This window comes from Rhinoraja longicauda, chromosome 34, assembly GCF_053455715.1.
Source record: "Rhinoraja longicauda isolate Sanriku21f chromosome 34, sRhiLon1.1, whole genome shotgun sequence".
In the NCBI taxonomy this organism is placed as follows: domain Eukaryota; kingdom Metazoa; phylum Chordata; class Chondrichthyes; order Rajiformes; family Arhynchobatidae; genus Rhinoraja; species Rhinoraja longicauda.
In genome coordinates this window covers 14870426-14883578 of record NC_135986.1, presented here as the reverse complement: position 1 = coordinate 14883578, position 13153 = coordinate 14870426, and the positions used below count along the sequence as shown (strand labels likewise).

The 13153-nt window shown below is 47.4% G+C and overlaps 3 protein-coding genes and 1 long non-coding RNA gene across 4 annotated transcripts in view; 1 reads left to right on the top strand and 3 right to left on the bottom strand.

Moving 5' to 3' along the window:
- The window catches only part of LOC144609194 (histone H2AX-like), a 40702-nt gene that overhangs the window by 4049 nt on the left and 23500 nt on the right, over nucleotides 1-13153 (bottom strand). The window lies entirely within an intron of this gene.
- LOC144609260 (histone H3-like) lies at nucleotides 2239-2733 on the bottom strand. The gene is made up of 2 exons (XM_078427688.1): nucleotides 2540-2733; nucleotides 2239-2455 (listed from the first exon to the last, which is right to left on the bottom strand). The coding sequence occupies exons 1-2, from the start codon at nucleotides 2731-2733 to the stop codon at nucleotides 2239-2241; spliced, it is 411 nt and encodes a 136-aa protein (XP_078283814.1).
- On the bottom strand, nucleotides 3825-5451 carry LOC144609259 (histone H4-like). The gene is made up of 2 exons (XM_078427687.1): nucleotides 5254-5451; nucleotides 3825-4178 (listed from the first exon to the last, which is right to left on the bottom strand). The coding sequence occupies exons 1-2, from the start codon at nucleotides 5449-5451 to the stop codon at nucleotides 3825-3827; spliced, it is 552 nt and encodes a 183-aa protein (XP_078283813.1).
- On the top strand, nucleotides 7262-12231 carry LOC144609208 (uncharacterized). Its single transcript, XR_013549304.1, has 2 exons — nucleotides 7262-7519; nucleotides 10612-12231. It is a non-coding gene; the product is annotated as an uncharacterized LOC144609208 (long non-coding RNA).

The window sequence follows — 13153 nt, the reverse complement described above, 5'->3', positions numbered from 1 at the left end:
CTGTTTGTGTAAAAATTGTATCTGTGTGTCCTGTGCTTTTTGTTGTCTACTGCCGGACCCTGACGTGAGAGGACGCTGGCGTTGTTTATTCGCCGCTTTTCCGTTAGGATAGTTTGTCTGTTTGTTTTTATGTTGATTGTTTTTGTAAAGTGCTTTGAGCACCCGATAAGGCGCTATATAAAATAAATGCTTATTATTATATTATTATTATTATAACATGACCTCCCAACTTCTATACTCAATACTCTGGCTGATGAAGGCCAATGTGCAAAAAGCCTTTTTTGACCACCCGATCCACCTGCAACTCCACCTTCAAGAAACCATGCACCTGCATGACTAGATCCCTCTGTTCTACAACACTACCCAGTGCCCTACCAATCACAGTGGGTCCTGCTCATGTTAGACTTCCCAAAATACAACACCTCACATTTATCTGTATTAAACTCTATCAGCCATTCTTCAGCCCATCTGGCCAAACGATCAAGATCCTGCTGCAATTTTTGACAATCATCTTCACAATCTGCAAATCCACCCACTTCTGCATCATCTGCAAACTTGCTCGTCAATATCTTCACTGTTCTGTAAGTTTCATTGAGGTCCCCCTCATCCTTCTCTACTCCAGCAAGTACAGGACCAGAGCCATCAAAAGCTCATCATATGTTAACCCAATCTCTGTGGCCCTGACATGCAGTGCTGTGTATGTTGCTAAACACAGAGGGGGAGCAACGAGAGAGCATGTTGCTAAACACAGAGGGGGAGCAACGAGAATGAGTGTATGTTATGGGTCTACACCCTGAGAATACAATGCCTGCTGATGTAAAGGTCTGTGCCCTGACAGTACATTTGCGGTTGCAGCTCCTAGACTGTGGAACAGCATCCCTCTCCCCATCAGAACTGCCCCCTCCATCGACTCCTTTAAGTCCAGGCTCAAAACCTATTTCTACTCCCTAGCGTTTGAGGCCCATTGAGGAGGCGCTGTGAACTGTTTTGTATGTGCTGTTATGTTTGTGTGCTACTGTATGTTTCATTTTTTCCTTAGTACCTAATCAGATGTACAGCACTTTGGTCAAAGTGGGTTGTTTTTAAATGTGCTATATAAATAAAATTGACTTGACTTGACATTACCAACTATTGTGTTGCTCTGCATTCTTACCCATTCCATTGAAACGGAAACTTCATCCTCTCCTTCCTCGTTAGTTTGTTTCTATCTTCATACACTTCTCTTGGTGATCTATCCCTTCAGAGTGGATTAACGTGAACAAGATGTTTGGGTTTGTTGCTGTTGTTGTTTTAATTGTGAAGTGACTGACTTTTAGTGACTGCAGTCTGTTGTTTTGAAAGCAGGCATCCCATTATCTATTCTAGAAAATAACATATTAAGTGCCAGCTCTAGGACCCCTCTTCCTACCCATCCCTGGACCATGATCCCACACACCAGGTCATAATTTCACAGACCATTTCTAATTTTATCACTTCTGGCTGTCTGCCTTCCAGTCTCCAACCTCATTGTTTCCCACCCCCGCTCAGCCTGGTTTTACCTTCTCCCCAAAATCTATCATCACAACTGCCCTGGCAGACACATTGTTTCTGCCTGCTCCTGTCCCACTGAAATATTTTCCACATATCTCGACTCCATCCTATCCTCCCAGGTCCAATCTCTCCTGACCAATGTCCAAGATATCTCACACGCCCTTCTTCTCTTTAATGACTTCCAATTTCCTAGCCCCCACTCCCTCAACTTCACTATGGATGTTCAGTCACTCTACACCTCCATCCCCCACAAGAAAGGCCTTAAAGCCCTCCGTTTCTTCCTGAACTGCAGAAACATCTAATACCCTCTGCCTAACGGAGCTGGTCCTCACCCTTAACAACTTCTCCTTTGACTCTTCCCACTTCCTCCAAGGCAAAGGCATAGTTATGGGCACCCGCATGGGCCCCAGCCATGCCTGCCTCTTTGTAGGGGACGTCGAACAATCCATGTTCCAGGTGTACTCTGGCCCTATCCCCGAAGTCTATCTCCATTACATTGGACTGGGTGATTGTGTCGCTGAACACCTTTGCTGTCCACCTGGTTGCTAAACAAACCCATACGCTTTCCTGTTGCCATGATGACCTTTCTGTCCTAGGTCTCCTCTGTTGTCAGAGTGGGGATAAACATTACATTAAGACAAAGGCGCAGCACTTTCTTCTGCCGGGTTAGTGGCTCTTAAAAGAGCCGTTTGTTGTCCTTGGTGGAGTTCAGGCGCGCTCCCCGCGGATGCGGCGGGCCAGCTGGATGTCTTTGGGCATGATGGTGACTCGCTTGGCGTGGATGGCGCACAGGTTGGTGTCCTCAAAGAGCCCCACCAGGTAAGCCTCGCTGGCCTCCTGCAGGGCCATGACGGCCGAGCTCTGGAAGCGCAGGTCTGTCTTGAAGTCCTGAGCGATCTCCCGCACCAGGCGCTGGAAGGGCAGAAGGGTCTCGACCCGAAACGTCACCCATTCCTTCTCTCCCGAGATGCTGCCTGACCTGCTGAGTTACTCCAGCATTTTGTGAATATTGCGGATGAGCAGCTCGGTGGATTTCTGGTAGCGCCGGATTTCCCTCAGAGCCACGGTGCCGGGCCTGTAGCGATGAGGCTTCTTCACTCCGCCCGTGGCTGGAGCGCTCTTCCGCGCCGCTTTGGTCACCAGCTGTTTGCGAGGAGCTTTCCCTCCCGTCGATTTGCGCGCTGTCTGCTTGGTCCGGGCCATTCTCCTTGAACTTTTTTTTTTTTTTTATATCAAAAAATACTTTATTCAAGTAATAAATATCATATACAAAACATCTTTTTTAAACAAACCCATCCGACATTTCCGGAGGTTACACATTCAATACAGGCATTTACTTCCAAATTTACATACCTTTACATACATTTACCCAGTATCCCTTATTTGGAGGGGCGTCTCTCTCCACCACACCCTGCCCCCCCTTTCTGGTAGCGCCGGATTTCCCTCAGAGCCACGGTGCCGGGCCTGTAGCGATGAGGCTTCTTCACTCCGCCCGTGGCTGGAGCGCTCTTCCGCGCCGCTTTGGTCAACAGTCGGAGCACAGCGTGAAACACAGGCACTGGAATGACGGAGCCGGCTCTGGGACCGGCTGTTAAAGCGTTGGTGAAGCGCCGGCCCACAGCCTCTGAATCGCTGGAGCACAGATGTCACTCACGGTGTCCCATGCCTGCGAGTGGCTGCAGGTCTGTCAGGCGGCGGTTTCAGAAGGTCTGAGGCCGGGGGGGGGGGGGGGGGGGGGGGATAGAGATTTGTGACCGGCGGGTGGGGTGGGGGAAGCTCAGCCAAGCAGAGAGCACGGACTGCAGTATCATTGGTTGCGGATTGAATTTTAAATTGCCGCCAATTTCACCGCAGTCGGGAACCGAGGACGGTATTTTATTGATATTTGTGAATAAATTAAGTTTCTGTCGGATATGCGGCGCGGATTTCCAGACCGGATCCCGGTGCAGACGGAATTCAGCTCTGCTCGTGACTGGAAATAAGCGACGGTTACCCAGAGAACGGTTTCGAGTCGACCCTCCTGTTGCTGCAGTAATCATGAGGTATAAAAGTAAAAGGGAAACTGACATCGCCTTGTGTGTGGTCTTTTACTGTGCGCTGCCGATGTTATTTGCATTTCTAATGACCGCAGTGATCAAGCCAAACACTCTTGTGTTCAGTGGTCGAATAACTCGTTTCTTAAAGCACATTACAATCTGCATCTACTCTCACTCCCGAGTCACTGCTCTCTCTGTGAGGCTGTGGGCGGCTCTTAGAAGAGCCTTTGTTTTGTGTTCGAATAAAGGGGTAGTTGTTTAGCCGCCGAACCCGTAGAGAGTGCATCCCTGGCGTTTCAGAGCGTACACCACATCCACGGCAGTGACCGTCTTGCGCTTGGCGTGCTCGGTGTAGGTGACCGCGTCCCTGATCACATTCTCTAGGAAAACCTTCAGCAACCCGCGGGTCTCCTCGTAGATCAGACCCGAGATCCGCTTGACCCCGCCACGCCGAGCCAGGCGGCGGATGGCTGGCTTGGTGATACCCTGGATGTTATCGCGAAGCACTTTTCGGTGCCGCTTTGCTTCACCTTTGCCAAGACCTTTGCCTCCTTTCCCTGGAATGATGAGAAGATGCCCCAGAGACTTGTCTGCCCTCAGCTCCAAAGCTGTCTAGATAACAATTTTGATTGCAATTTTTCAGGGATTCCCCTTACTTCCAGTTCCTGATTTACAGCCATTTCTGCGAGGTTCATTGTATCCTCTGTAGTGACTCTGACAGACTTATGGGATTGTGCAGTACAGAGACAACCCATGTGGCCCTTCATACTGACGAACAAGAGCCCCCCTGTACCAGTCCAGTTTATCAGCACTTGCTCCATAACCTTCTACACTGCAACGCTTCAAGTGCTGTTCCAGATACTTGTTCACTTGTGTGAGTGTTCTTGCATCCACTACATTCTCAGGCACCATGTCCTACTTTGGAACCACGTTCTGAGTGTAATACAACCCTCAGGCCCCGTCCAATTCTCGCCTTCCTTACCTGGCAGTGATTCCCACTCACTCTGCTGTCAACAATTTACCACCATTGCCCCTCAGACTCACTTTGCACAGAATCACCGCTCACTTTCTCAATAAATTTCCATTTTATTTTATCTCATCAGAAATGCGTACTCTTTACATGATTCTGACTGGCTGCATCTCTCACCTCTTTGCTCTTTATCTCTTTCATTAAATTATCTCTGATCTTTTTCATTGCTTCTGCCTTGGAAACAATTTATTTTGTTCAAGTTTCTGTCTTGAGAAAATAGTTTCTATTTCACTTCCCCAGTTGCACATTTGACAGCAAATTGTCTTCGGAAACCGGGAAGCACTGCGAGAGTCATCTTTTTTAACTTCTCCAGTGCTTAACACCATCCGGCCTGCATTGCTGGGCAGCAAACTGACGAAGATGCGGGTGGATGCACCATTGGTGTCCTGGATCACCAACTACCTGACTGGACGACCACAATGTCAGGCAACAGAACTGTGTCTCGGACATGGTAGTGAGCAACACGGGGGCCCCACAGGGGACGGTACTCTCTTTCTTCCTGTTCAACATCTACTGGACTTCAGATATAACTTAGACTCCTGCCACCTGCAGAAGTTTTTGGATGACTCTGCAATTGTGGGCTGCATCATTGATGGGAGAGAAGCTGAATGCAGAGGTGTAGTCAAAGACTTTGTTCAGTGGTGTGGGTTGAAATACCTGAGGTTGTACCAAACAGTTGTAGTCAGTGCCACCTCCTTCGCTGTTGTGTGCTGGAGCAGCAGGGCAAAGGCCACAGACACCATCAGAATTCACAAACTCATCTGGCTCCGTCCTGGGAGTGGAAGCGGATTCATAGGAGGTGGTCTTGGAGGGGAGGATGCTACTCAATGACACATTATGTAACAGTTCCACCATGATGCAGTACAGACCACCACAGGATATCCCTCTTCCCTGAGGTTATCAAACTGTGCAACTCCTCCCCTTTCTGTCGTGGGGTAGACTGACTACCCTGCCCCCACCCTCAAATCTTTGCACATCCCCAACCCTTTCCACTCGTCACTTTAATTTCATGTATCTAGTGTTTTATGACTGTTGGCAGTAGGGTTGCCAACTGTCCCTTATTAGCCGGGACATCCCGTACTTTGGGCTAAATTGGTTTGTCCCGTATTAAATTGGTTTGTCCCGATGAGGGGGGGGGGGGGGGGGGGACGGTGATGTAAGCCTGGACGCTGCAGGCCCCGACTTTGTAGGTCCGGACAGTTTAGGTCCAGACAATCTAGGTTTCCGACATTTTAGCTCCAAACACTCTGGACGTCATCTTGTCCCGCATTTGGGAGTGAGATAGTTGGCATCCCTACCGACGACAGTATTATTTTTTATTTAGACGAGCACTAAATTTTTGGAATCACCTTAAATCTAGTCCCCCAGACACCCTCCAGTTCAAAGCCCTCCAAATCCAAGAGGGGAACCCAGAAAAGAGCTCCCTGTGTCAGTTGGTACTGAGACTAACTACCCCAACTCAGTTAAACCTTGACCAGTCTCAGATCAACACTGCTTTCCAATCACCAGTTAGAGTGAACCAAATTATTAAACAATGCAAAGAAATCTATTTGGAACATTGGGATAAAGTAACTAAAAGCCAAAGCAGACTAGAGTGCTACCGTGCCCTCAAAAGAGATTATAAATTGGCAGACTATCTCTTAACTGTTAGAGACATAAAGCAGAGACAGACCCTCACCAAGTACAGGTTAAGTGACCATCATTTGGCAGTTGAAAAAGGAAGACAGAAGAGATCTTGGCAACCAAGAGAAAATAGAATATGCGGTCACTGCTTGACAGATGTGTTTGAAACAGAGGTGCATTTTCTCTTAAAATGTAAAAAAATCGATAAAATACGAAAAATATATTTGGAAAAACTCAGTCTGGCGACCCCAGATTTTAAAGAACTAGACGATATATCAAAACTAAGAATAATCCTTGGCGAAGGAAATACGGCACATCTTGGCGCACAATACGTAACAGCACGCCACAACCTGAGGGACAGTGAATGACCAACATGTACACATACACTCATACATAAATTGACTCTAAGGAAATTAATATCGACCTGCTAAACGTGCTACCTTGCTGTACTGTTTACAACTGCAAGAACCAGTAGCAATCGATAAAAGACTATAAATGTATTGCGTGAATAAATATATATATATATATATATATATATATATATATATATATATATGTACAGGGGCATATCGACCCATGCATCGTATACTTGTTTTTATATTCATGCATTTTAAATATGTATGCTATGTTCTATACTTTAGCAATATAATGATGTATCTTATCATGCCAATAAAGTATTTTAAATTGATAAATTGAAATTAATTATTTTTACAATTATTAAAATAATTCAGTTTCTGGCAACTCAATATCAAATATCATGTACCTTGTGTTTTATGACTGTTGGCAGATCAGTTTCCCTCCTGGGAAAAGTGACTGCCCGCAGCGGCTTCTCTGATTGACAGCTCACTCTTCCCCTCCCCCCGGGTTGCGGCCCGGGTCACATGATGCGGGAAAACGTCGGCGAGCCATTTGCGCGATGACGCCACAGACACCGTTTGGCGTCACTGACGTCGTTCCCCTGGCAACCGACCGGTCCGCGGCGCGGGGCGGCGGCGAGTCCCACGGAGGGGGAGGGGCCTGGGCCCGGGGGTGGAGCCTGAGGTAAAGGACTGGACTGAAGTGGGGTCGGTCTGTACTTGCTGGAGTTGAGAAGAATGAGAGGTGATCTCACGGATGCTCTTGTGGTTTGCAGACTGGTTTGGAGAGATGGAGAAAGCGGCGATTGTATCAGACGAGCTGGTCCTTGCTCTCTGCCATTCCCGTGTGGATCTGGGGCCTGACTGGTGGAGTCTTGTGGGCCTGACTGCTCCTCCACTGTGGACATCGGGGTCTTCTCTTCCTGCCTGCCGGGCAGTGAACAGTGAGTGTGTTAGTGTCTTACTCCCTGCCTCAGTTTGAGCATTCTCATCCTAGTGTACCAATCCCTCCTTGGTCCTCACACCCTCACTCAGTCTGTCACCTCCTCCACTCCTGTGACCCTCTGAAATCTTTGTTCTCCTCTATCTGTGGCCCCCTTTTCTTGCTCACATTCTTTGGCTTCACAAATTGGAGGCCTCAGTGTCACAAAAAGCTGGAGTAACTCAACGGGACCGTCAGCGTCTCTGGAGAGAATGAATGGGTGACTTTCGGATCGAGACCCTTCAGTTGGGAAAAAGGGAAATGAGAGATCTAGAGTATGATGTAGAAACATAAAGAACAATGGATGAAAGATATGCAAAAAAGTAACAATGATAAAGGAAACAGGCCATTGTTAGCTGTTTGTTGGGTGAAAACGAGAAGCTGGTGCGGCTTGGGTGAGGGAGGGATAGAGAGAGAGGGAATGCCGGGGTTAGTTGAAATTAGCGAAATCAATATACCTCTGGGCTGTAAGCTGCTCAAGCGAAATATGAGATGCTATTCCTCCAATTTGTGTTTGGCCTCACTCTGACAATGGAGGGGACCTAGGACAGAAAGGTCAGTGTCGGAAAGGGAAGGAGAATTAAAGTGTTTAGCAACCGAGAGATCGGGTAGGTTCAGGTGGACGGAGCAAAGGTGTTCAGCGAAATGATCGAACAGTCTGCATTTGGTCTCGCCGATGTATATGAGTCCGCATCTTGAACAACGGATACAGTAGATGAATTTGGAAGAGGTGCAATTGATCTTCTACCTAACCTGAAAGGACTTTTGGGATCCCTGGACATAGTCGAGGAAGGAGGTTTTGGGACAGGTGTCGCATCTCCTGTGGTTGCAGGGAAGGTACCTGGGGAGGGGGTGGTTTGGGTGGGAAGAGATGAGTTAACCAGGGAGTTGCGGAGAGAACGGTTTCTGCGGAAGGTGGAAATGGGTGGAGATGGGAAGATGTGACTAGTGTTAGGATCCCGTTGGAAATGGCGAAAATGTAGGAGCATTATTTGTTGTATGCGATAATAGACAAAAGCTGCAGGAGTAGGCCATTCAGCCCTTCAAGCCAACACCGCCATTCAATGTGATCATGGCTGATCATGCACAATCAGTACCCCGTTCTTGCCCTCTCCCCATACCCCCTGACTCCGTTATCATTAAGAGCTCTATCTAACTCTCTCTTGAAAGCATCCATAGAATTGGCCTCCACTGCCTTCTGAGGCAGAGAATTCCGCAGATTTACAACTCTGAGTGAAAAGGTTTTTCCTCATCTCCATTCTAAATGGCTTACCCCTTATTCTAAAACTGTGGCCCTTGATTCTGGACTCCCCCAACATTGGGAACATGTTTCCTGCCTTAATAATTTTATATGTTTCAATAAGACCTTCATCCTTCTAAATTCCAGTGTATACAAGTCCAGTCGCTCCAGTCTTTCAACATACGACAGTTCCGCCATTCGGGGAATTAACTTCATGAACCTATGCTGCACCCCCTCAATAGCAAGAATGTCCTTCCTCCAATTTGGAGACCAAACCTGCACACAGTACTCCAGGTGTGGTCTCACTAAGGCCCTGTGCTACTGCAGGAGGACCTCTTTGCTTCTATACTCAACTCCTTTTGTTATGAAGGCCAACATTCCATTGGCTTTCTTCACTGCCTGCTGTACCTGCATGCTTCCTTTCAGGTGGCTGATGCTCGTAAGTCTTCTCTACACCCTTTCAAGCTTGACATCTTTTCTCTAACACGGTGCCCAGAACTGAACACAATACTCTAAATACGGCCTCACCCACGTCTTATACAACTGCAACATGACCTCCCAAATTCTACAGTCTGAAGAAGGGTCTCGACCAAAGCGTCATCCGTTCCTTCTCTCCCGAGATATTGCCAAACCCCTGAGTTATTCCAACATTTTGTATCTGCGTTCTATACTCAATACTCTGGCTGATGAAGGCCTATGTTCCAAAAGCTTTTTGACCACCTGATCTACCTGCGACTTCACCTTCAAGGAACAATGGACCTGCACGACTAGATCCCCATTCTCAATCTGATCTTTCTATCCCGGGCCTCCTCCATTGTCAGAGTGAGGCCCAGCGCAAATTGAAGGAACAGCACCTCATATTTCACATGAGTAGTTTACACCCCAGCAGGATGAACATTGACTTTAACTTCTGATAGTCCCTGCTTTCCCTCTTTATCCCCTCCCCCTTTCCAGTTCTCCCACTAGTCTTCCTGACCAAGTCAAGTCAAGTCAAGTCAATTTTATTTGTATAGCACATTTAAAAACAACCCACGTTGACCAAAGTGCTGCACATCTGATTAGGAAAAAAAAAAAGAAACATACAGTGGCACATTCTATCTTTGTCCCACCCCCCTCTCCTGAAATCAGTCTGAAGAAGGGTCTCGACCAGAAAAACGTCACCCATTCCCAGACCTCCCAACCCTTCCGGATTTGGTGGAAAGATTCCGCTTTCTTATTTCATTTCCGCCACTGTGAATTCACCTCACATTGTTCCGCAAAACCCATACCTCGCCGCTCGTCCTGCCTCTCGCCCCGCCCCGCCTCTCGCCGCTGGCCTCGCCGCTGGCCTCGCCTTGACATGCCGTTGGCCTCGCCTCGTCGCTTGCCTCGCTGCATAGCGCGAGGCCCGTTGATTTTGAGAGGGGATGGGGTGCAGGGGAGGGGGGAGTGGGGGTCGGGGGAGGGGTAGTGAAGGTGAGGGAAAAGATGGGGTAGGGAGGGCGGGAAAGGGGGTGAGTAGGGCGGAGGCGGGAGTGGGGGGTTGGACGGGAGGCTGGGGAAAGGGGGAGTAGGGGGGAGTTGGTGGAGAGGGTAGTGGGGGTGGTGGAGAGGGTAGCAGGGGGTGGGGGGACCATGGACTTTTGTGATATGCTGTTGAAGATCACTGGAGCAAGTATGTGTTCAATGAAATTAGGTATGTGCAGTTTTAAATGAAACTCTTTCTTCATAACTTAGTCATACATTTTGTGTAGCAAAACAGAGATAACAAAACAAATCAATTTTTTCTTTGTGTTGTGAAAAATATTTCTGTTCAATAATCTTTCTATAAATAGCAGAATTTACTCATCGAAGGTATTTATTCACACAATGCTGGAGTAACACAGCAGGTCAGGCAGCATCTCGGGAGAGAAGGAATGGGCAACGTTTCGGGTCGAGACCCTTCTTCAGACTGAATATACTCATGACAGGTCTGACATTGTACATGTAGTGCAAGAACTACAGACTGTTGGAAATAATAGTAGTTTTCCACACATGAATGTAGCGCATCGCGTACGCGCATTGGGCGTGCATACCATTTGTTTGCTGAAAAGTTGCATTACACGCCATATTATGAATTTTGGTGTAAAATGCTGAATTTTGGACATCAAAATTCTGAATTTGTAAAATCAAGTGTTGGGAGGTCTGCTTTCCTTCTCTCCAAAGATGCTGCCTAACCCGTTGAGATATTCCAGCATTTTGTGTCTACCTTCGATTTATACCAGCATCTCCAGTTTCTTTCCTACAAAGATTAGCCTCCGTATGTAGGAAGGAACTGCAGATGCTGGTTTAAATCGAAGATAGACACAAAATACTGGAGTAACTCAGCGGGGCAGGCAGCATCACTGGAGAGAAGGAATGGGTCCCATTTATCCCCGGTGGGCCGTAGCTTTCTCTGCTTGGTGATTGAATTTGTATTGGGATGCTACAATGTTGCAAGCTTACCTGCATCAACAACCTCCTCAGCAGTGCTTTCCAGATTCCAACCACTATGTGTGTGAAGTAGATACCACTCAAGTTCACTCTAAACCTCCTCCCCTTTAATCTGCTTTGGGTGCCCGCACCACCTTATGTTTACCATATGGATCTCCTGATGATTTTGTGCACCTCAGATCAGATCACCCCTCAGACTCCTCCACCCTGGGGAAAACACCCCATTCTATCCAATCTCTTCTTGTAACTAGAATGTTCTGATCCAGGGAACATCCTAGTGAACCATCTCCCAGTAATCATCCTCCTGTAGCTCTTCTGGGCTGAGTCCTCAGCCAGCGTATCCGTTCTTCAGTTCAGGGACTATGGGAGATAATACGATATTATTTTATGCATGATATTATTTTATACATTAGACATTGTTACGGTATTATTTTACACATTGATGTTTAAGGTTTGTAACTACTTAGGCATTAGGCGCCTCTCTGTAACTAATTAAGGCGCTCTAGACATTCTTTACCCTTGACACGTCTCTGTAACATAACACTCCTTTGCTTTAGCTAGTACCCTTGCTTTAGCCGAGATGATAAGGGTAGCAGAATCCGAAGAGATGCAGACATTCATCAATGAATGGGATTTAATGGTGGCAAGAGAAGAGATAAGGAAAAACATAGGCCTTGGGGTGATGGATGTATGTGAGGGATGGACTAGCAGGAAATAAAGGAGGCGAAATATGAAGGGATATGAGCATTGTGATAAGGATATATTACTAAATGGGATTTAATGGTGGTGGGACAAACAGGTACTACAAAGAAATGAAGGACTGAAGAAAGGAGTGTGGGTATGAGGTAATGCAAAGGAGATAAGGTTTAGAATAATCCTATAAAAAATAGGCTGCCCGGTGTACTAAGTGGGCAGTCAGATGGTTGACATCCTGATTGTTCCAGCCGTTGTTTGCAAATAAAGGCTTTTAACTTCTTGAAGAATTCTCCGTGTCATCTGCTTCATTTCGAACACCGGTACACACGACAAAATTGGCGTAGTCGGCAGGATCGGAAAGAGGCCCGTTCGATAAAGGACGACCAGCCAAGGGCGCTTCCTAGCCCCACGGGGTCTCCCCGGAACAACAGGACAAGGGTGGCCACCCGCTAAAAGGTAGGCGGTTTTCCGCTTCATTTGGACTTATAACCTGTTGAAACGGGGGGCCGCTGGTGACACAGAAGCGTCTAGGCGGTTAAAGGGCCTCTCCGATCCAAAGAATCTGTCTAAACTATTCTAAAAAGAGACCCGGAGGATTGCTCAAGAGGGCTGCGCAGTGGGGTAAATAGAAAATAGATAAGTTAAGAAAGTGGATTTGTGACGTCACGAAGACCTCGTGGATACCGCCCTAAGAGGATAGGGGACTGAATAGATGAGGCGTCCTGTGGATACTGCTCTAGTTAACCTGGGATTGCTCTGGTTAGCTAGGGTTCTGGACGGGCAGGATAAAACGTCCTGTGGATACCGCTCTAGTTAACCGGGGATCACTCTGGTTAGCTAGGGGTCTGGATAGGCAGGATAAAACGTCCTGTGGATACCGCTCTAGTTAACCGGGGATTACTCTGGTTAGCTAGGGTTCTGGATGGGCAGGATAAAACATATAACATATAACAACTACAGCATGGAAACAGGCCTGTCCGGCCCTACCAGTCCACGCCGACCATTCTCCCTGACCTAGTCTCATCTACCTGCACTCAGACCATAACCCTTCAATCCCCTCCTATCCATATACCTATCCAATTTACTCTTAAATAATAAAATCGAGCCAGCCTCCACCACTTCCACCGGAAGCCCATTCCATACAGCCACAACCCTCTGAGTAAAGAAGTTCCCCCTCATGTTACCCCTAAACCTTTGTCCCTCAATTCT

What these genes read in the sequence shown, in the direction of transcription:
- LOC144609260 (XM_078427688.1), bottom strand. Translation starts at nt 2,733, where the DNA reads ATGGCCCGGACCAAGCAGACAGCGCGCAAATCGACGGGAGGGAAAGCT. An exon ending in ACCGAGCTGCTCATCCGCAA is followed by an intron (nt 2,456 to 2,539) that starts TATTCACAAAAT and finishes GGTCGAGACCCT; the next exon opens with TCTGCCCTTCCAGCGCCTGG.
- LOC144609259 (XM_078427687.1), bottom strand. Translation starts at nt 5,451, where the DNA reads ATGGTGGAACTGTTACATAATGTGTCATTGAGTAGCATCCTCCCCTCC. An exon ending in ACTGTTTGGTACAACCTCAG is followed by an intron (nt 4,179 to 5,253) that starts GTATTTCAACCC and finishes ATTGTTATCTAG; the next exon opens with ACAGCTTTGGAGCTGAGGGC.